Source organism: Vicugna pacos, unplaced genomic scaffold (genome assembly GCF_048564905.1).
Source record: "Vicugna pacos unplaced genomic scaffold, VicPac4 scaffold_19, whole genome shotgun sequence".
In the NCBI taxonomy this organism is placed as follows: Eukaryota; Metazoa; Chordata; class Mammalia; order Artiodactyla; family Camelidae; genus Vicugna; species Vicugna pacos.
The window spans coordinates 13703052-13726074 of NW_027328740.1; the positions used below are offsets into that span (position 1 = coordinate 13703052).

The 23023-nt window shown below is 43.8% G+C and overlaps 1 protein-coding gene across 1 annotated transcript; it reads right to left on the minus strand.

The window, feature by feature from the left end:
* Window positions 1-39: 39 nt before the first annotated feature.
* LOC140693501 (uncharacterized) lies at window positions 40-21856 on the minus strand. The gene is made up of 12 exons (XM_072957323.1): window positions 17463-21856; window positions 15887-15972; window positions 15300-15420; window positions 13940-14005; window positions 13079-13142; window positions 11659-11726; window positions 9566-9697; window positions 8088-8195; window positions 6068-6178; window positions 5625-5686; window positions 3315-3399; window positions 40-404 (listed from the first exon to the last, which is right to left on the minus strand). The coding sequence occupies exons 1-2, from the start codon at window positions 21716-21718 to the stop codon at window positions 15903-15905; spliced, it is 4326 nt and encodes a 1441-aa protein (XP_072813424.1). The 5' UTR covers window positions 21719-21856; the 3' UTR covers window positions 40-404; window positions 3315-3399; window positions 5625-5686; window positions 6068-6178; window positions 8088-8195; window positions 9566-9697; window positions 11659-11726; window positions 13079-13142; window positions 13940-14005; window positions 15300-15420; window positions 15887-15902.
* Window positions 21857-23023: the final 1167 nt, after the last annotated feature.

Consider the following 23023-nt stretch of genomic DNA (forward strand, 5'->3'; position numbering starts at 1 on the left):
ACTCTTTGCCGCTTCAAAGTCATTAAAATATCTCCTACACTATTTTCTAGATGCTTTATTTTGGTGGGGGATTAGGTTATTTATTTTAATGGAGGTACTGGGAGTTGAACCCAAGACCTTATGCATGCTAAGCACACATTCCACCTGAGCTTTACCCTCCCCCAGATGCTTTGCTTTTTGTTTCAAATTTATTAGATTTATAATCTATCTAAAATTACTGTTCATGTATGGTACAGGGTTTAATTCAATACTGTTCCATTGGTCTATATGTCTAACTTTAGGTAGTTATCACATAGACTTAATATTGTTTTATAATAAGTTCTTTAACATTGTTCTTTAATATCAGCTTGGCTATTGTTGGCTCTTCAAGCTTCTCTATGTATTTAGAATCAGCTTGTCAAGTTCTACAAAGAAACAGTAACAACAATTAAGTTTTGGGGATTTTGATGTGCACATATAAATCTTTGAATCAGTTGAAGGGGAACTGACATCTTTAAAATGTTGAACCCTCCAATCCATAAATTTGGATTACCTCCCCTATACTTATTTTTATCACTGCTGTTACAAATTATCACAAATTTTGCAGCTTAAAGCAACACAAACTTATTATTTTATGATTCTGTAGGTCAAGTCAGGAACAGGTATCACTTGGCTAAAAATCAAGATGTCAGCAGGGCTGTATGCCCTTCTGTAAGTCAAAGGAAGAATATATTTCCTTGTCTTTTCCGGCTTCTAGTGTTCACCCACATTTCTTTACCCATGACCCTTCCTCTATCTTCAAAGCTAACAGCTTTACAGCTTTCTAATCCTTCTTCCAAAGTCATATCTTTCTGACCACATCTGGGAAAGATTTTCAATTTTTAAGGACTCCTGTTGTTAGACCAGGCCCATGTAGATAATCCAGGCTAATCTCCCTGTCTCAGAGTCCTTAACCTGATACATCTGCAAAATACCCTTTGCCATGTAAAATAACATATTCACAGATTTCAGGATTAGAACATGGATATAGGTAGGGGTCAGTGTGGTGCACTATTCTGTTTATCAAACTGTTTAACATTTGATACTTTCTGACAAACGTATAAGATAGAAGATCCTGGTCATGTTTAGAATGCTTCCTCTGCAAAATATTGGGCACTGAGTTTATTTGAAAGGACTGAAAATAATATTACCACAGGAATGGTTTCCTAATTCTACTGACATTTACTTACTTTATACTTAAATACCCAAAATGGTCAGCCAGGAGTGGGATCTTGGCAAATAAAATAAAAGTATAATTCAAGCTTTTATCAGTGAATTTATTAGCTAATTCTATTTTAGAAACAGACAGAAAATAAAACAATTTAGAGTAAGCCTGCTTGCTTATATATTAAGTGAAAATAAAGTTTTAAAAGCATGTCTGAATATGGGATAAAGTGAGCATCATAAAATGTAATGTTAATATTTAGTACCTGGAAATCTCAAACTCCCAAATTATAAACAAGTTCATACTGTATAGCACAGGGAACTATATCCAATAAAGTTTTGTAGTAACTTATGGTGAAAAAGAGTATGAAAATGAATATATGTATGTTCATGTATGACTGAAGCATTGTGCTGCACACCAGAAATTGACACAAAATTGAAAACTGACTATATATATATATATATTTGAAAGGACTGAAAGGACTATATATGCCAAGAAAAAAATTAGATTGCTAACCAATAAAAAATCTGTCAGTAATATAATGCTAGAAACCCTGAGACACAAAAGAAAATTTCAGGCATACATCTGTTTATAGAGTCATAGAAAAAATAGTGCCTATGCAAGTCCCTGATAAGCATGAGAAAATAGGAAAGGCAATATAAAAGTTCAAAATGCTTTGCTATGTAAGAGCTGCAACATGACTCAGACACAAACTTCAGTGGTCAAAATATCTATATAATTAATGATAACTTAAAGTAATTGAGGGCATCATTTTAAATGAGATAAAAATAGCTGCTCAATTTTCATATTACTAACCAAGTCATTTCTGTTTATAGTAGGTTTATATTATTTTTATATGTATTTATATTTTATAAAGACATATCAACTTAGATCCTGGCAGATAACTGACAGTGGAGCAACTGATTGATTTAAATGGGCATCACAGGCTTATCAGATTTCATATGCTTTAAATATACATTAGATATTAGCTGTCAGGAAGAGTTCAATTTTCATTTATTCTAACATAGCTGTGCCACAGGCAGGTTACTCTGTATTCACAATGGAGGATCATGATAGATATGAAGATATCAAGCCTTATTGATCTTCATAGGGGTGCTTTTATAAGAAAAGGAGAATAAAATAAAAAAAAATCTAAAATACTACTTTTTTTATAGTGTTCTAACAGTTATATCTTTTATTTTTTAACTGAGTTATAGTCCATTTACAATGTTGTGTCAATTTCTGGTGTACAGCACAATTTTTCAGTCCTTTATGAATATACGTATATTTGTTTTCATATTTTTTCACCATGAGCTACTACAAATTCTTGAATATATTTCCCTGTGCTATACAGTATAAGCTTGTTTATCTATTCTATATATACCTGTCAGTATTTACAAATCTTGAACATCCAGTCTGTCCCTACTCACACCCCTCCCCCCTGTAAAATACTATTAAATCAACATATATTTTTGAAGAATTATGAAAAATGGGAAACTATAAGTTGTTTCTTTAAATTGGAGCAAAGAGAACTACTTTAACTGGAAAAATACTTAAAATCTGGCAAGTTTTATGATTTCATGTTCACCCCTGACAGCTTTTCTTTCCTCCTTTCTCCTTCAATCTTTATTGGACCTTCTAAAGAATTAAATTACAAAAAAGAAAAAAAGAAAGAAAGAAAGAAAATTAAGAAACAGCTCTGCATCTAAAATAACCTCCTAACTGGAAAGATGGTATACTTTGTGAAAAATTTACAGCTGCCAACTTATGATCTATGTCTCTGTCCACACTGCCTTACTTGTTAGGGAGGGTCTTAAAAAAAAAGTAAAGAAAAATAGCAAATTATAATGGCTTTTACATTTTAAATGCTTTGCTATGTGTCTACAATCTGCTCTATCATGAGTTATTAAGATAAACATTATCAGCTATACTCTACTTTCCTATCATGCACATTGTGACTCTAAGAAGCACGCACGCTCTAACTTACCATCTGCTGGTGGTGTACAGGTTAATGCAGTTCTTTTGACAATATATGGTTTTGTAGTCTAGTTGTCTAACTACTACATAATGGAAAAGATGTAGAACTACTGGTACCACTGCCCTCGGTCTCTGTCATTTACCTTAAACATACCTGGAAAAGTAGATTCAAAAACTCATTGGCAAGAACATTTTTCACACTCCAGATCTGATATTCTTCTAGAGTTAAGATGGCCATTCTGAAAGAGAAACAATATTTAAGAATATCTTAAATCTTCATTTTCTTATATTATTTGAATTAAATTTGTTTTATTAAACTTGCAATGGTCATTTGTCTGAAAGAAAACTAATGATTTAATGTAGATGCTGTGTATTCATCCGAAAGTAGGCCAGCAAGAATAAGTTCAAAAGTAACCAAACTCTGAAGTAGTCACTCATAACGTGGGCAATTTATCACCAAAAATCTTCCTCCAGTAAGACCTGGGAAATAACTCACAGTATCTTCTGGTTCAAGGTGAAGTTTACTAACAGAACCCACAAAAGGTTCTGGGTAGAGAAAAAGGACTATTTACTAACTTTGAAAGCATTTTTCCAAACTCTTTGGATTATGCCCTTTGACCCTAACAATTTTCTAAGATCTTTAAAACATCTGGCAATATTATTAGACTTCTTAAGAGATTTAAAAGAACTAAATATATATAATAAATGAGTATCTATATTAACATTTCCTCAAAATAAAATGTAACATTACTTTCACAAATTGAGTAAAGCAGTATTTTTTTTTTTTTGGTGTCAAAGTGTACCAAAAATTACATTTATATACAGTAGACAATATTTCTTGGCAGGCAAAAATATAACCAAATGCTTCTTACTTCATGTTTTGAACAATCACCTTAACAATCCTAGATGAATAATAATGTTCTTAGCGTTTATTACTTAATTATATTTTTATTATCTAATGATTTATTATTTAAAGATATTTAATAATATTTACTATTAATGATATTCATGTATTCATTCAATATATATTACCATTTATTACAAGAAAAGATTTTAAAGCACTGTGATGGTGATTAATGGCTTTCATGATGCAACTTCCATTGAAGTATATTAACACCAATGTAATGGTACAAAATAATGGGTAATATTGTCACCGTCTAGTCACCAGTGAATATGGGTAATAGGTTTGGTTGAAAGGTCCAAAATCTATTCTAAATTTTTACCATTTCATTATTATGGTTACACGGAGATGGAGCAGCTAAATGATCTTTTTTTTTAATGTTCAAAAGTACAGCCATAAGAAGAAACTCGGTCTTATATAAAAATAGACAGCAATGATAACCTCCATACTTATCAAACACCCAGAAGAAAGGCGATGGAAATTGTATCTCTACATAAGGTATTTCCTAATAGAAACTTTCCTGTGTTTCTGTTTTCATATATACCAAATAGAAATGGCTACCTTAGTTTTGGGCAGAAAAGTAAATGAAGACGGTTATCTGAATTGCCAAACAAAGATCAAGCCCTGAAAAATTCATTTCTATTATTTATTTCTATTGAGTGTCAGTTAATAAGACTATGATGATTTCTTGTGGATTTGTGATTGAAAAAAATGTTACTTATTTTTCTAAGCCTGTGTAAGGCCACTATGGTCTACATCCTACCATTTGCAACTTGGTACATGTCAACATTTGAATAGAAAGGGTCAAATTAACTCATATGTGTCTCACATATATGGATTATCTTCAGTTTCACAGGGATACATAGACATTAAGGCAAACCTATTATAATATCTTTAATAAATGTTTTGAAACTAAAAAAATTCAAGGCTTTATTCTTTGTAAAGTACATGCTTGTTTCTGCTATTATACACTTATTCTGGCTGCTATTAAAGAACTTAGGACAGACCCTCACCAATATTATTGAAAAAAAAATTTAAAAACTATATACACCACCCAGATTAAGATGAAAAATAATTTCCATCATCCCAGATATCCTATGCTCCTTCTCAGTTAACTCACACATCTCCAAAATCACTATTGTAACACTTATTAACATTAGTTCTGTCTCTGTTCTAGAACTTCATATAAATTAAATTGTACAATGTGTTCTTTTATTGTGGCTTCTTTTGCTCAATATAAGTTTTGTCTTACCATAATGTATTAAACTGGGAGAAGTAAAGATTATAAACTACAGATGGCAAGGGCTGTCTCTACTTAATTTTTACAAAATGCCTAGCTTATAAAATATAATGTTTTTATGTAAATAACACTTAATGGAGTTGTTTAAAGGTCGAATGGGCTTTCCTTAGGGACAACTTGGAGTTATTGTAACCACAGGTCCAAATAAGCATTTAGCAGGGATGATGCAGAAGAGATTCAAGTATGTATATGTAACGTATGTATACCAATTCAGAATATAATGTATTTTTAGAAAAGAATAAATTAGTCTCTGCTAGACTCACCTTTGTGGTGTCATGTGCATTCTATGTGTCTCTACAATGTTGGATAGATCCACAAGTAATTCCTTTAAAACCAGAAACCCAAATCAGTAGTTAGGAAAGAGAAGGTATCATTTTTATTAGACAGTAGCTGAAGTATAAAATATTTTTTCGGTCAAGTTTTGTTTTTTTTTAATTCCAGAAATAGATTGCTTGTTTACCTTAAAAATTTATGACAATTTTCCAGTGGTTTCATTTTTTTTTTACATAATACATTCAGTTTATTAAATTTTCTAAGGTAAATTCTCTTCCCAATTTTGCATCTTTGGCTATGAATATTTTGAGTAGCATAATATAGAACCTAGAAGTAGTAAGAAATCTTTTTCTCAACCTCTTTTAAAAAATTCTTCACTCTATGTTCCTGTTGGAAGTTTACATGCAAGAAGATGTATACAATCAGACTTTACCAGGGTATCATCGGTGCAGTTGTCCTTCCAGACCTCTGTGCAACCACGTGTCTCTCAGTTCAACCCTACAGAGAACTCCATCACCATCAACATCAAATACCTTGAAGCAAACTAAAGAAAAGAAACTCTTATGGAGGAAAATTACTTTAATATTCTGAAGTATAATACATTTTATTACAACCTGCCCTAGTGAAATTACTTAGTTCCTCAAACAACTACATTCTGGATTAAGTTCTTATTTGGAGGAGATTGTGTCATTAAAGTCCTTTGAACTTGTAGGAATTCCTGTACACTTCACAAGTCTCTCTCCTTATATAATTAGCCAGCTTAGAGAACTCTATCCTTCATCTAAATCTAAAGTTAAATTTCTTGCAAACTGAAAAAGAAGGGCCAAGTTACTATACAATATCTCACAGATTTTGAGAAGGTAATTCAAGTTTTTAAATTAATTTCTAATATTTATAACTGATCACTTCAGAGTTGATTCTTACAATGCTGAAAATATTCCATCTACATTAAGAATCAACAAAAAGCTGGTACAGTCAGCTCCCCGTATCCATTGGTTCTGCATTCACAGGTATAAACAATAGATCAAAAGTATATATGTATATGTGTGTATATATATATATATATATATATATATATATATATATATATATATATATATATATATATAAATTTTCCCAGAAAGTTCTCAAAAGCAAAACTTGAATTTGCTATGCACTGACAACTATTCACATATCATTTACATTGTATTTACAAATAATTACATTGTATTAGGTACTAAAAGTAATCTAGAGATGATTTAAAGTATACAAGAGGATGTGCATAGATTATATGCAAATACTATGCCATTTTACATAAGGACATGAGCATCCATGGACTTGGTATCTGAGGGGGTCTCAGAACCAATTCTCAGCAGATAATGAGAGATGACTGTATAAAGATTTTGCCTCTCCAATGTAATTAATGTGCACCCAATATTTTTGCCTAAGAACAATTTCAATTCTTCAATGAAGTTTATATACAACAAGCTAAAAATCCAAAATATCAGCACTTTGCTAATTAACATCAATATCAGCAAAATTGCTAGTTAGTCTATTTGGTTAACTTCCACTAGTCCACTGGCAAAAAAATAAATTAAAAAAAAATGTAAGACAACAACCTCAATTGAGAAACAAAGACTTCAGCCTCTTTAATACCAGAACTTTAATGTGAACAAATAATCTATCACAAAGCCAGGTTAGAGTAATGGTATACTATCAGGGAAGATAAAAGAAATCTAAATTTTTAAGATTAAATAATTATCTACTTCACACACCCATGTAATAATTATGCTATTAAGTTAACTGAGTGCATCACAGTACAACATTACTAAAGAATATTGAACTATTAAGTATCATACCCAAAATATGCAGTATTTGTGAAGCTGTATTTTAGAAAGATGCAGAGATAATGACCCTAGTGAATATGTAAGAATTAGGTTCCAATTAAATGTAAACTGCTGCATTTTCCTAAACAAATATGGTTAAGATTTAGGAATGTAATATGCTTATAAATTATGCCATAATATTTTAGATAGGTTTAAAAGATAAATTTAGTATTTAATAAAATTGTTTTATCATAAATTTAATTTTGCTAATAAAATATCAATATACACAGTGATAGAAAATAAGTTGAAATTCAAGTTAAGACAAATTTTCTATATAGACTACCAGAAAATATTTTCTATATGCTTAACATTTTCAAACACATCATGACTGATGTAGTTCATTTATCATGAATTGTACATTTATCTGGAAAATCAACCATTATTAATAACAAAGATCTTAAATTACTCCACAGTAAAAAAGAATAGATGATTGAACCTTTACACTGACGTCAGTAAAACCTTAGCAAGAGATTGCTATTTGCAAAAGGGATGAAAATTCAAGCCTTAATCAGATGATTTTTTACATGAATGGATGCTAATTTTTTTCTCTGTATAGCTTCCAAATTTTGTGATGTTTAACACACTTACATTTCTGTCTTTCAGCCAGAGGTCCTCTGCAACAAGCTGATAGCCCACAGGATATCTCCTTAAAATCTATGTGGCTGTCATGATTTTCACCAAAAGCATTAAATAAACCTGTAAAATAGGAACACAGACAGAATAAATCACAGCCAACAAACTTTCTGTTAATAATGACATGCCTATGAAAGGAGGCATGACTCGCATAAACTGATTTAGTTTTTAAAAGTTATCAGTAGTTTCCACTGTCTTAGGAAGTTTTTCCCCCACCCCCTGGCATAATTATAACCAACATTTAACTTCCTAGAAGAAAATACTATCATTTAGTGTTTGGTTTTGTCTGCATACCTGTCTCTATCTTATATTAATTCCAAAAGTCAAAAGTGATTGTAGAATGTAAAAAATAAAAATGTATTTTAAAAATTTAACTGGAAAAATGTCAGAGACCACAATTATCCTAATTTGGAAAGACTAAGAAGAAAAAGGAAAAAAGATGAAGAAAAGTTGAACTCTATCAAAGATATACTGTGTTGTTATTAATGAGATTCATACAGCTCCTTCATGAAGCAAAGAAAACTAACACACTATATTATAAGAGACAGAAATTCTGTACTGCAGTCTTCATTGTACCACTTAATCTGTATAACTAAATATATTAAATTTCAGAAATAAAGGGCAATTTATAATCTAATCCTGTGGTTTTTAAACTTTTCCTAAAAAATAAATGGAATCATTTTATTTTCAAATGAAATGATTTCTCAATCTCTAATTATAAAAAGGTAAAAACATAACTGCACTGCTGAAGTGGAAACCCTGTCTGTTCTAGCTCCCCTAACAAATAAATATTTCTAAAACACACTAGAAACCTGAAGAATACAGACTGTCTATTTCAAGAATCTAATTCTGTGCCCTCAAAGAGCAGAAAATTGAAGGTAAGAAGTAGTTAAATGACTTGCTAAAAGTAAGAAATTTTTTTTAAAAAGGTCTGAATCAGAAGAAGAACCCAAGCTTTCAGATTTCAAATACAGTTTTTGTGATTATCACCCACAACTGCTCCTTGTAAACCTCATTTAAAGTATATATATATATATATATATATATATAGTAGTGAAAAGTTTAGAGCTAAGTGGGGACCTTAGAGATGGTCTAGTGGTTTCTTAATTTTTTAAGGGTGGGGGAAGTATACAGCAGTGGAACCTTCTTCTATATAAAAGAAATACAATAGACACTCCTCAGCTGAGGAAGAGGTGGGGTCATGTGTGGAAGCTAGAGCTTTGCCTATTCAGTGTCCACCACCCTGACCCTGCACCAGATGCTGAGGCACCACACTGGAGCACACTTTCATTATGATTGTCTTGGTCAAACTGATTTTATATATGAGAATATTCAAGTGCAGAAAGGTAAACCGACTTACACAAGGCTCCAAAGGTGGAACAAGGCTCAGGTGTTTAGCAAAGAACATTTGTAGAAAATAGAAGGATTCCCACCTTCACTCAGAGATGGACGAATTGGTGGTGAAGCCAATGGGCCAAATGTCTCTAAATCAAATCATCCAGTTCAGGATTGAGCCCTCAGCAACCAATAGCATTTCTCCAGATGAATGATGTCTGATTCTTCCACTGACAATCAAATCAAACAAGATTATAAAATCTCACTCTTCTCTTCTGGACAATTAATTAGTTCATCCTGATAATGTAACTTCTAAATACACATTTTAATTTCCCAGTTAAACTGTTAAAAAACTACCTAAAACAAAAACTCTGAAAGTCAAATATATTGTATCTAAAGTGGCATGAAAATTAAATTCAAATTAATGTAAAAGAGGCTTTAGAATGGAAAAAAATTTGCAATTTCCCATTAAGCAGGCTGTTTAATTCCAACATGTAAAATAATAAACTAAGATACTTATTTTTTGCTTCCCACACTTTTATCTGTATACCCTTTGGTGATTTTAATCTCTATCTTGGATTTGAAAATTCTTGATCATAGTCTGTCCTGGCTACACAGGTAACACACTAATAGCAGAAACTATGTTTGATTTATACTGTCACTATGGTAACCACTTACACATTTAATACTTATTAAATAAATGTACAAAGGGGATAGACCTAAGCTTCTCCTTCTTGGCCCTAAAATTCTTACTACCCCTCCTATAAAGGCAGGAGCCTCCTCTGTAGGACAGAGAGTAAATGTATCTCATGAGAAGGATTCCCCAACAAGGGCTGTCTTTTCAGCGTGCTTTTAGATGTTTTTATGGGACATTTCAATAAAAGGATCAAGGACCTAAGCTTCCCAGTATGGTGGGCGTTGTGATGGGCATGGGAGGATGCTCACTTGGGAGGATGAGATGTTAAAGACACTAACAGTGAAAAGGACAGGGCAAGATGAAGGGCGATTGGGAAACAGGACCACAGAGATGTGACATCTACTTCCCACTGTCATCTAAGTGATACCTACTTGAAAGAAACATTTCTACAGTTAAATTCTATAATGGGGGGTTATTTAAATGAAGCACAAATATACTCAATGAGTAGATCACATAATTTTTAGAGATTCAGAGTGCAGTAGCATTTTCAGAGTAGTTTTTACATCAATAACTAGTATTTATAAATTCCTGTGTGCTAAACAAGTATGTGGAATTATTTCCATTTTGCTTTTAGACTTACTACAGCTTAACGTATTCACTGCACTGATACAGAGTAATTTTTCTAATGAATAAAAATGATAATGTACAACCTTGTTAAAGATTCTTTAATTTCACCATCACCAGATTTATGAACATTTAGGCCTATGTGTCAGGCCCCGTTTCTTACCAGCTTTTTCACCAACACCTTACATTGAGGTTATATTGCATTACCCAGAGGTCAGGAAATGTTCTTTCACACATCCACATCTTTATTAGGTCCTGTGTCCTCTGAGGAGAAACATTCTCCCCACTTTCACATCCTTCCATTTTACAGCCTAACCACTAATCCTTCTCTAAACACCTTCTAATGCTTTCCAACCTCACCAGCTACCCTAGGATTTTAACTTCTCTCTTCTGCAACTGTCCTCCACTGTATATAGTATCCAATATTCAAGTGAAGTATGAGTCCTCATTTACAGGTCTGTGGCCTCTCTAGATTACAAAGTATTTGGATTCAGTAACCTTGTCCTTTTATCACTTTTGCTGCTAGAGTTCCTTTCATAGGACCTGATACATAGTAACCACACAATAAATACTTCCTGAATGAATAAATGAATGAATGAATGAATAGCCAAGGCAATCTTCACAGCCAAGGCTTCCCCAACCCAGCTCAGTATTCTTTCTGTTATATCAAAGAGACTCTGCCCCATGAAACAATAGACCCTGCACATTTTAACAAATGTATACAATTATTAGGAACTATTATTAGAACAGAGACTAGCACTACTGTTCTCATAGTTATGTCACATAAGTAGTGTATTAAAGCTCGTTCTGATTTCTTGTTTATACAAATCAGCTATGTCTGTCACCAGTTTAAATATTAGTAATTTAGAAAACAAAAGTTATTGATTTATCTACTCATCAGAAATCATTACAACAGATCTATTTACATACCTCTTTTGTCAGTTTATATACCAACAGGAAAAGAAGGGGTGTACAGTCAACTCTGAGAGTATAATTGCCTGCAAAATAAATAAGAGAGAATTTTAATACCTCCAAATGGACTACAAACCTGTATTTAATTCTAACTTTATTTTCTAATTATAAACAATATATAACAGATTTCAAATTCAAGGCATCATTCCTGGAGAATTAAAAATAGGGTGGACCTTACAGATTATCATATTCAGTGAAGTATGTCAGACAGAGAAAGGCAAATATCACATTCTATCACTTATATGTGGAATGTAAACAAACAAAAAAATGATACAAATGAACTTATTTACAAACCAGAAATAGACTCATGACATAGAAAAGAAACTATGGTTACCCAAGGGGAAAGGGGGAAGGGAAGAGATATGTTAGGAGTTCAGGATTAACAGATATACACTATTATATATGAAACAGATAACCAACAAGGACCTACTGTATAGTACAGGGAATTATATTCAGTATCTTATAATAACCTATAATGGAAAAGAATCTAAAAACAATGTATATGTATATGTATATGTATATGTATATATATATGTATATGTATATAACTGAGTAACTTTGCTGTACACGTGAAACTAATATTACAAATCAAATGTACTTCAGTAAAAAGAAATAAATAAAATTTTAGAATAGACAGATAGGTAGGGAGATAAATAGACAGGCAGACAGTCTGGCTAAAACTAAAACACAAGGTGGAAATAACTATTCAGGAGCCAGAGAGGCTGCAGCACACACTCAGGATAGGAGACTGCAGAGGCGGACTCTGCTGCTAAGGCTGCAGCTCCTGCAGTAAAAGTAAGGGTCATTGCTCATTACGGCAGCAGTACCTAGGGGTCTTTGGCAAAGGAAGTGGTAAGGCCATAATGTTCATGTTTTTATTCATTCATTCAATTCAATATGAAGACTTTAGACTAGAGCATGTCAGTAACTAACATGTGTCCTGTGACACTTACCTAGAAATAACCATAATACGATGAAAGCCTACAGATGCACATGCCACATGTCAGGGTCAAAAGGAAGTTTGTAGTGGGTGCTTATTTCAGAGTTGTTCCAATACATACAGGAACTATTTCTGTATGAAATATTTTAGCCCAACTTTTAAAAATAGCTCCACAGGAAGAATGTCAAAAGTACTAAAGTTTTAAGTAGTAATCCAAGATAGGCAAATGGTAAATATACTAAAGAAATTAGGATCAATAGCTTAGTTATGAATCATATTGATTCATTTGAATCATAATAATGTTCTCTCTGGTAAAATGGAGAAATGGAGGTATTATTGAGGCATCTCATAGAAAGAGGATAATCCTAGTTTATGAGTTGGAGTTTATAGACTTAAATACTGGTATACTATTTAATGACAATCTGAAATAAAATTTACCTTCTGTGTATGAGTCTGCATTGATATATGCAACCTCTCTCTCCTGGAGTGTTTTCACATTCTCCTGTAGTTGAAGCAAAGCAGTCACTTAACTCACAGCGTTTACAATTTTGGAAATACAAGCAAAACAAATTAATTCAGTAAAAGAGTGGTTTGCAGATACCATTATAAATCAAACACCTATGCTTTTGACCATAATTTTAAGAAAATGCTATTAACTGGTTGATAATATTAATGCAATTAAAACAAGAAAGAAAAATATTAGTGATGCTGTAGCCGCTGTTCATAGCAACAGCAGGGAGACCCAGAGGAAAACTGCCCCTGATCCCCTGCACCATAATATGAAGGGGGAAGGCTCGGAGATGCTCAGCCTCACCCTGGATCTACTGGAAGAGGACTGCTCAAAGTAAGGCCTGGAAATCTGTATTTTTAAAAGGTGTCTCTGGAAATCCTTACAGACATTAAAGTATGAGATCCCTTGATGTTGGGGATCCAAGTAACTTTACCATATTAAAAGTGAGGAAGTTGGAAATTTGATTTATCAAGAATTTTTTGAAAGAGAAGATATTGATGAAAAAGAAAAATATAGGAGGGGAGGATAGAGAAAAAAACTCGAGGGAGAGAAGAGTGGCTATTAGGACAAAGACAAGACATTTCTCACACATACATGCACACACGCACACACATTCTAGAAAAATACAGCAGAAGAAGACTAATGCCATCACACAACATGGGAATATGCAGAGAGAACTCTTTTCTTCTCTCTGTTTCTCTCTCTCTCTAGCTTGCTACCTTATAAAAGCAGTTACAGTAAAAACATTTAAAGCTGTGAGTGGTCATCCCACAAATGAGAATTCTCACCTCTGCGCTTGACCACATGGGATAGATGACAGCTGATTCTGCGGCAGAGTATCCATTATGACAGAGCTACAGTAGAAATAAAAAAGATTCCTTAATTATATGTAAAGGTAAATGTGCTGCTGAATATGATCAAGAAGCTAGTAGAAAATGGGAAACAATATTCAAATTGTCTTTTAACTCACATGAATTTAAATTAATGCAAGGCATATTATCTTGTATCTTGGATTTATTTTATCTGTATTTTAAGCTGCTTAAATTATAAAAAGACACATGTATTTCTATATACATGTGTTCACAAGAAATTACATATTTCTAAAAGTAAATGACCTTAATGAATAAGCTCTGATTCATCTAAATAAGTGTATTATGAAATGCATGTTCATAACAACAACATAATAATAAGACTTTGCCATATAAATGGAATCAAATGTGATACAAGTAAATGTGATTTTATTCCCATACTTATTTGATTCATATTATTATTTTAAAGTATGCAGAAATGAGTCAGAAGGAAAGCATTTTAAAAACCATTCACAATAATAAGAAAGATATGACATTCTTTAAATCAATTCTATAAAATTTGGACTCATAAATGAACAAAACAGAGGATAGTCACAGGAAAGTGCTTTTTGGTGCGCCTGCCTTTAAAAAAATACACAAGCCTACCTTGAACATGTAAGAACTTAGAGTTACTGGACAGAGAGCATAAGGGAAGAAGATGAAAGAAGGGGGTCTATGAGAGACACTTTAAAATAAAGCATTAAGAGCCAGTGACAAATGAAAATTAATCATAATTGAATTAAAAATAAATCCTTGAAATTTTAGAGTAATTCAATTTACAAAATCATTGTATTACACTCCCCAACCAGGCACTTTTGTAAATGGTAAAATATACCTATGGTTACAATTTAGTGTTGAATCCATAAAGGAGAGACTATAATCAGAGTATAGTCATCTAAAAAGAGCATGTTGTTTTCCTGGATAGAAGAAATCCAAGGAAAGTGTAAAAACTTGAAAATTAATGCCAAGGATCTAAATCAGATTTTCAATAGGCTAATTCACTTGTCAGAAGTAGTTTCCTAGGTTTGACTATTTTCTGAGCTTACAGATTTTACTTACTTATCACAAAACCAATATAAATAGAAACTAAAATATTTTAAAAATAATGAAAAAATTGGTTTGTGCTTAGTAATTAAGAGGTTGTTCTGTTTTGCCAAACTGATGTAAAAGCAAAAACAAACTCTATTTCTTAAATTTTCCTGTTTTTATCCAATTTAAAACAGTATCAGGTAATGGAACACATCTGTGATTACCCTGAGATACATGTTGACCAAGAAGATATGTTTACTGTCTTAGTTACCTCAGCCCATTTGTGGAACCCAGAAGTCCAAATTTTTCTGCATCCCAGCTGGCAAAAATGGCAGTTCTTCTCAGTCTTCAGCTTGAAATCATTGTTAACATACATGGTTAGGTACATCTGCCTAAAAACAAAGGAAAATTCACTGAAGTCACTTTCTGTCATCACTTGCCATGGAAACATTATTTACCTCTACTAATCAGTTTTCCAAAATTCTGGACAACTTCTTATAAATCAGCAGTTCCACTGGTTAGGTCAATACCTCCAAATACCCAGAAGTCCTGATGATCTCCCAGAATAACACATCTGTCTGGAAAGGAAGGCATTCAAAAGAATGACAACTTAGAATGCATTATAAAGAGCAGTAATTTATGTTTTTAAATTAAACTTCCTCCTGCTTGAGTTTCCTCCATAGAAAACATCAAGGTACTGTCTCCTTTTAGAATTTACCTTTTTTTCCCCACATTTAATTATATCACATCAACCAGGAAAAAAATATTAAGAGTTGATTAAGATTTACCTTCTCTTACTCCTGTAATCTTTGTAAAAACAAAATGTTTTAAGACATTTTAAAAAATTCACCAACTCACCAAGTTTCACAGATCCTCAGGTAGTTCTGATTACATCATAAATGCTTGTGACTTTCTTGAAGTTATGAACATGCATTTTAACCTTCCTAGAATTTCACAAAGGGAACAAATTACTTCACATAGAGCATTATGTCTAACAGGTTCCTTCCAATGTTTTATTGTAAGTCTCAGAAGTACAGAAAACTGTTTAATAAGATGATAAATTCCCATATGCCCACCACCTAAATTCAATCATTGTTAATACTGTTGAACTATTTGCAAGCGAGTTGTGCAAATCATGACAGTTGTCTCCTATGTATTTAAGAATGCACCTTACGGTGAAATCAAATAAAAAAATCAGTATTTTATATTTTTCCTCCCTCATAGCTCTATTGTTGGTATTTATTTAAACTCCAAAATTATTACTCAACATGAAAAAGAATCTTGTTTTTAGCAATTTTTTTTTAAAAAAAAAATGTGTATTTGTCCATTTAGAGCTCAAATCAATTAAGGGATATAAGCCCCAGGTGCTTTTTTTTGGTATTTTGACCAGGGAAGATTTCTGTTTCTGACTTTTCTCTTAAACTGTTACTGAAGCTACATGCTCTGTTTTCCTTGTGTCTGTATGTATCTGTTTATAAATCACATTTTTCATTGTGTACCTCTAGAGGGTATTAATACATGAGATAATAAAGTCTCCTATGTTAAAGGAACTCTGTTCTAATTGAGTTAAATAAACACTTTTTAAAAATTCTTATAAAATAAAACTGAACTTCTAATACCTTAAGAGTTCTGAAATTTTAAAACAAGCTTCTTACAGAACTTATAAAATACTTGCAGAATCCAAATTCAAATTGCTAAGGCAAATCATTAATCAACAAGGCTCATTCAACCATTTTAGTTTAATAAAAAACAGCTATCTCCTCTCTGATTCATCAGTGTGAAGTTTCCCTTTCCCTCTACATTTCAAGCCAGTCAAACTAAAGTTCTGATCATGCCATGCTCTTTCCCAGCCCTGCACAAGCTGTCCTCTGCAGCTGGCGTTTACTGCCTGTCTTGATTCCGTGGAAAACTTACTGTTTGTGTAAAATTAAGCTCAATGAGCACATGTTCTGTGGTCATGCCTCCTTAATACCAGAACTGTCTGGGGTTAGTAACAGTAACGACTATGATGGTAAGCGCACTGGGCCATGTAGCAGTTACGCGTTCACCACTGTGACCACTTAACCCTCCCCCGCAGAAGTGATCGGTGAACTTCGCTCCTTTCCCCCTTCTCTCCTACTCCTTCCCTTAAGTTAACCTAGTATTTTGCATGTACAGTGTTTTGACAGTTATCTGAAACACTGTTTTAAACCGTCAGTTGAAAAGGGAAGACAAAATGTTACACCTGGCCCAGAGGAGGAGAGGGGTGGGGAGTGGCTCAGAGAAAGCCAAACAGGACGCGCGGCCCCCGATCACAACACAGCCCTGTTCCTTCCCGAGTTTCGCAGCCGGGAAAGCAGAGGCGTGGGGCCCGGACCGCTTCGGGGCCTTCGTGGGAGGCCGAGGGAGGGACGGAGACCCGCGCAGGGCTGGGGAGGGGCCCGCAGGGACTCACCATCTGTGCAGCGGCTCCTGACCCACAGCTGGGCGGGCGGCGGTGGCGGTAGAGGCTGCGGTGCCGGCTGAAGGGGCTGAGGCGGCATCGGCGGCGTTACCTGCTGAGGCGGCTGTTCCGGCTGAGGGGGCCGAGGCGGCGGCGGCTGCAGTGCCGGCTGAGGGGGCTGAGGCGGCATCGGCGGCGGTCCCGGCTGAAGCGGCGGCGGCTGCGGTGCCAGCTGAGGGGGCTGGGCGGGCGGCGGTGGCGGTAGAGGCTGCGGTGCCGGCTGAAAGGGCTGAGACGGCGTCGGCGGCGGTGCCGGCTGAAGGGGCTGAGGCGGCATCGGCGGCCTTACCGGCTGAGGCGGCTGTTCCGGCTGAGGGGGCCGAGGCGGCGGCGGCTGCGGTGCCGGCTGAAGGGGCTGAGGCGGCGGCAGCTGCAGTGCCGGCTGAAGGGGTTGAAGCGGCGGCGGTTGCGGTGCCGGCTGAGGGGGCTGGGAGGGCGTCGATGGCGGTTGAGGCTGCGATGCCGGCTGAAGGGGCTGAGACGGCGTCGGCGGCCGTGCCTGCTGAGGCGGCATCGGCGCCGGTACCGGCTGAAGCGGCAGCGGCTTCGGTGTCAGCTGAGGGTGCTGGGCGGGCGGCGGTGCCGGTAGAGGCTGCGGTGCCGTCTGAAGGGGCCGAGGCGGCGGCGGCTGCGGTGCCGGCTGAAGGGGCTGAGGCGGCATCGCCGGCGTTACCGGCTGAGGCGGCTGTTCCGGCTGAGGGGGCTGGGGGGTCGGCGGCTGCGGTGCCGGCTGAGGGGGCTGGGCGGGCGGCGGCTGCGATGCCGGCTGAAGGGGCTGAAACGGCGTCGGCGGCCGTGCCTGCTGAGGCGGCATCGGCGGCGGTCCCGGCTGAAGCGGCGGCGGCTGCGGTGCCAGCTGAGGGGGCTGGGCGGGCGGCGGTGGCGGTAGAGGCTGCGGTGCCGGCTGAAAGGGCTGAGACGGCGTCGGCGGCGGTGCCGGCTGAAGGGGCTGAGGCGGCATCGGCGGCCTTACCGGCTGAGGCGGCTGTTCCGGCTGAGGGGGCCGAGGCGGCGGCGGCTGCGGTGCCGGCTGAAGGGGCTGAGGCGGCGGCAGCTGCAGTGCCGGCTGAAGGGGTTGAAGCGGCGGCGGTTGCGGTGCCGGCTGAGGGGGCTGGGAGGGCGTCGATGGCGGTTGAGGCTGCGATGCCGGCTGAAGGGGCTGAGACGGCGTCGGCGGCCGTGCCTGCTGAGGCGGCATCGGCGCCGGTACCGGCTGAAGCGGCAGCGGCTTCGGTGTCAGCTGAGGGTGCTGGGCGGGCGGCGGTGCCGGTAGAGGCTGCGGTGCCGTCTGAAGGGGCCGAGGCGGCGGCGGCTGCGGTGCCGGCTGAAGGGGCTGGGCGGGCGGCGGCTGCGATGCCGGCTGAAGGGGCTGAAACGGCGTCGGCGGCCGTGCCTGCTGAGGCGGCATCGGCGCCGGTACCGGCTGAAGCGGTGGCGGCTGCGGTGCCGGGTGAGGGGGCTGGAGGTTCGGCGGCTGCGGTGCAGGCTGAGGGGTCCGAGGCGGCGGCAGCTGCGGTGCCGGCTGAGGGGGCTGGGCGGGCGGCGGTGGCGGTTGAGGCTGCGATGCCGGCTGAGGGGGCCGAGGCGGCGGCGGCTTCAGTGCCGGCTGAGGGGGCTGAGGCGGCATCGGCGGCGGGTACCGGCTGAAGCGGCGGCGGCTGCGGTGCCTGGTGAGGGGGCTGGAGGTTCGGCGGCTGCGGTGCCGGCTGAGGGGGCTGGGCGGGCGGCGGTGGCGGTAGAGGCTGCGGTGCCGGCTGAAGGGGCTGAGGCGGCATCGGCGGCGTTACCTGCTGAGGCGGCTGTTCCGGCTGAGGGGGCCGAGGCGGCGGCGGCTGCAGTGCCGGCTGAGGGGGCTGAGGCGGCATCGGCGGCGGTCCCGGCTGAAGCGGCGGCGGCTGCGGTGCCAGCTGAGGGGGCTGGGCGGGCGGCGGTGGCGGTAGAGGCTGCGGTGCCGGCTGAAGGGGCTGAGACGGAGGCGGCGGCCGTGGCTGCTGAGGCGGCATCGGCGCCGGTACCGGCTGAAGCGGTGGCGCCTGCGGTGCCGGGTGAGGGGGCTGGAGGTTCGGCGGCTGCGGTGCCGGCTGAGGGGTCCGAGGCGGCGGCGGCTGCGGTGCCGGCTGAGGGGCCTGGGCGGGCGGCGGTGGCGGTAGAGGCTGCGGTGCCGGCTGAAGGGGCTGAGGCGGCATCGGCGGCGTTACCGGCTGAGGCGGCTGTTCCGGCTGATGGGGCCGAGGCGGCGGCGGCTGCGGTGCCGGCTGAAGGGGCTGAGGCGGCATCGGCGGCGTTACCTGCTGAGGCGGCTGTTCCGGCTGAGGGGGCCGAGGCGGCGGCGGCTGCAGTGCCGGCTGAGGGGGCTGAGGCGGCATCGGCGGCGGTCCCGGCTGAAGCGGCGGCGGCTGCGGTGCCTGGTGAGGGGGCTGGAGGTTCGGCGGCTGCGGTGCCGGCTGAGGGGGCTGGGCGGGCGGCGGTGGCGGTAGAGGCTGCGGTGCCGGCTGAAGGGGCTGAGGCGGCATCGGCGGCCGTGCCTGCTGAGGCGGCATCGGCGCCGGTACCGGCTGAAGCGGCAGCGGCTTCGGTGTCAGCTGAGGGTGCTGGGCGGGCGGCGGTGCCGGTAGAGGCTGCGGTGCCGTCTGAAGGGGCCGAGGCGGCGGCGGCTGCGGTGCCGGCTGAAGGGGCTGAGGCGGCATCGCCGGCGTTACCGGCTGAGGCGGCTGTTCCGGCTGAGGGGGCTGGGGGGTCGGCGGCTGCGGTGCCGGCTGAGGGGGCTGGGCGGGCGGCGGCTGCGATGCCGGCTGAAGGGGCTGAAACGGCGTCGGCGGCCGTGCCTGCTGAGGCGGCATCGGCGGCGGTCCCGGCTGAAGCGGCGGCGGCTGCGGTGCCAGCTGAGGGGGCTGGGCGGGCGGCGGTGGCGGTAGAGGCTGCGGTGCCGGCTGAAAGGGCTGAGACGGCGTCGGCGGCGGTGCCGGCTGAAGGGGCTGAGGCGGCATCGGCGGCCTTACCGGCTGAGGCGGCTGTTCCGGCTGAGGGGGCCGAGGCGGCGGCGGCTGCGGTGCCGGCTGAAGGGGCTGAGGCGGCGGCAGCTGCAGTGCCGGCTGAAGGGGTTGAAGCGGCGGCGGTTGCGGTGCCGGCTGAGGGGGCTGGGAGGGCGTCGATGGCGGTTGAGGCTGCGATGCCGGCTGAAGGGGCTGAGACGGCGTCGGCGGCCGTGCCTGCTGAGGCGGCATCGGCGCCGGTACCGGCTGAAGCGGCAGCGGCTTCGGTGTCAGCTGAGGGTGCTGGGCGGGCGGCGGTGCCGGTAGAGGCTGCGGTGCCGTCTGAAGGGGCCGAGGCGGCGGCGGCTGCGGTGCCGGCTGAAGGGGCTGAGGCGGCATCGCCGGCGTTACCGGCTGAGGCGGCTGTTCCGGCTGAGGGGGCTGGGGGGTCGGCGGCTGCGGTGCCGGCTGAGGGGGCTGGGCGGGCGGCGGCTGCGATGCCGGCTGAAGGGGCTGAAACGGCGTCGGCGGCCGTGCCTGCTGAGGCGGCATCGGCGCCGGTACCGGCTGAAGCGGTGGCGGCTGCGGTGCCGGGTGAGGGGGCTGGAGGTTCGGCGGCTGCGGTGCAGGCTGAGGGGTCCGAGGCGGCGGCGGCTGCGGTGCCGGCTGAGGGGGCTGGGCGGGCGGCGGTGGCGGTAGAGGCTGCGGTGCCGGCTGAAGGGGCTGAGGCGGCATCGGCGGCGTTACCTGCTGAGGCGGCTGTTCCGGCTGAGGGGGCCGAGGCGGCGGCGGCTGCAGTGCCGGCTGAGGGGGCTGAGGCGGCATCGGCGGCGGTCCCGGCTGAAGCGGCGGCGGCTGCGGTGCCAGCTGAGGGGGCTGGGCGGGCGGCGGTGGCGGTAGAGGCTGCGGTGCCGGCTGAAGGGGCTGAGACGGAGGCGGCGGCCGTGCCTGCTGAGGCGGCATCGGCGCCGGTACCGGCTGAAGCGGTGGCGCCTGCGGTGCCGGGTGAGGGGGCTGGAGGTTCGGCGGCTGCGGTGCCGGCTGAGGGGTCCGAGGCGGCGGCGGCTGCGGTGCCGGCTGAGGGGCCTGGGCGGGCGGCGGTGGCGGTAGAGGCTGCGGTGCCGGCTGAAGGGGCTGAGGCGGCATCGGCGGCGTTACCGGCTGAGGCGGCTGTTCCGGCTGATGGGGCCGAGGCGGCGGCGGCTGCGGTGCCGGCTGAAGGGGCTGAGGCGGCATCGGCGGCGTTACCTGCTGAGGCGGCTGTTCCGGCTGAGGGGGCCGAGGCGGCGGCGGCTGCAGTGCCGGCTGAGGGGGCTGGGCGGGCGGCGGTGCCGGTAGAGGCTGCGGTGCCGGCTGAAGGGGCTGAGGCGGCGGCAGCTGCAGTGCCGGCTGAAGGGGCTGAAGCGGCGGCGGTTGCGGTGCCGGCTGAGGGGGCTGGGAGGGCGGCGATGGCGGTTGAGGCTGCGGTGCCAGCTGAGGGGGCTGGGCGGGCGGCGATGGAGGTTGAGGGGGCTGGGCGGTCCGCGGTGGCGGTAGAGGCTGCAGTGCCGGCTGAAGGCGCTGAGCCGGCGGCGGTTGCGGTGCCGCGTGAGGGGGCTGGGGGTTCGGCGGCTGCGGTGCCGGCTGAGGGGGCCGAGGCGGCAGCAGTGGAGGTACCGGCTGAGGGGGCCGAGGCGGCAGCGGCTGCGGTGCCGGCTGAGGGGGCTGGGCGGGCGGCGGTGGCGGTAGAGGCTGCGGTGCCGGCTGAAGGGGCTGAGCCGGCGGCAGCTGCAGTGCCGGATTAAGGGGCTGAAGCGGCGGCGGTTGCGGTGCCGGCTGAGGGGGCTGGGAGGGCGGCTGTGGCGGTTGAGGATGCGGTGCCGGCTGAAGGGGCTGAGGCGGCATCGGCGGCGTTACCGGCTGAGGCGGCTGTTCCGGCTGAGGGGGCCGAGGCGTCGGCGGCTGCGGTGCCGGCTGAAGGGGCTGAGGCGGCGGCAGCTGCAGTGCCGGGTGAAGGGGCTGAAGCGGTGGCGGCTGCGGTGCCGGGTGAGGGGGCTGGAGGTTCGGCGGCTGCGGTGCCGGCTGAGGGGGCTGGGCGGGCGGCGGTGGCGGTAGAGGCTGCGGTGCCGGCTGAAGGGGCCGAGGCGGCGGCGGCTGCGGTGCCGGCTGAAGGGGCTGAGGCGGCGGCGGCGGCGGTACCGGCTGAAGCAGCGGCGGCTGCGGTGCCAGCTGAGGGGGCTGGGCGGTCGGCGGTGGCGGTAGAGGCTGCGGTGCCGGCTGAAGGGGCTGAGGCGGCATCGGCGGCGTTACCTGCTGAGGCGGCTGTTCCGGCTGAGGGGGCCGAGGCGGCGGCGGCTGCAGTGCCGGCTGAGGGGGCTGAGGCGGCATCGGCGGCGGTCCCGGCTGAAGCGGCGGCGGCTGCGGTGCCGGCTGAGGGGTCCGAGGCGGCGGCGGCTGCGATGCCGGCTGAAGGGGCTGGGCGGGCGGCGGTGCCGGCTGAGGGGGCTGGGCGGGCGGCGGTGCCGGCTGAGGGGTCTGAGGCGGCATCGGCGGCGGTATCGG

What these genes read in the sequence shown, in the direction of transcription:
- LOC140693501 (XM_072957323.1), bottom strand. Translation starts at nt 21,718, where the DNA reads ATGCCGCCTCAGCCCCTTCAGCCGGCACCGCAGCCGCCGCCGCCTCGG. An exon ending in CAGGAGCCGCTGCACAGATG is followed by an intron (nt 15,973 to 17,462) that starts GTGAGTCCCTGC and finishes GTGAAATTCTAG; the next exon opens with GAAGGTTAAAATGCATGTTC.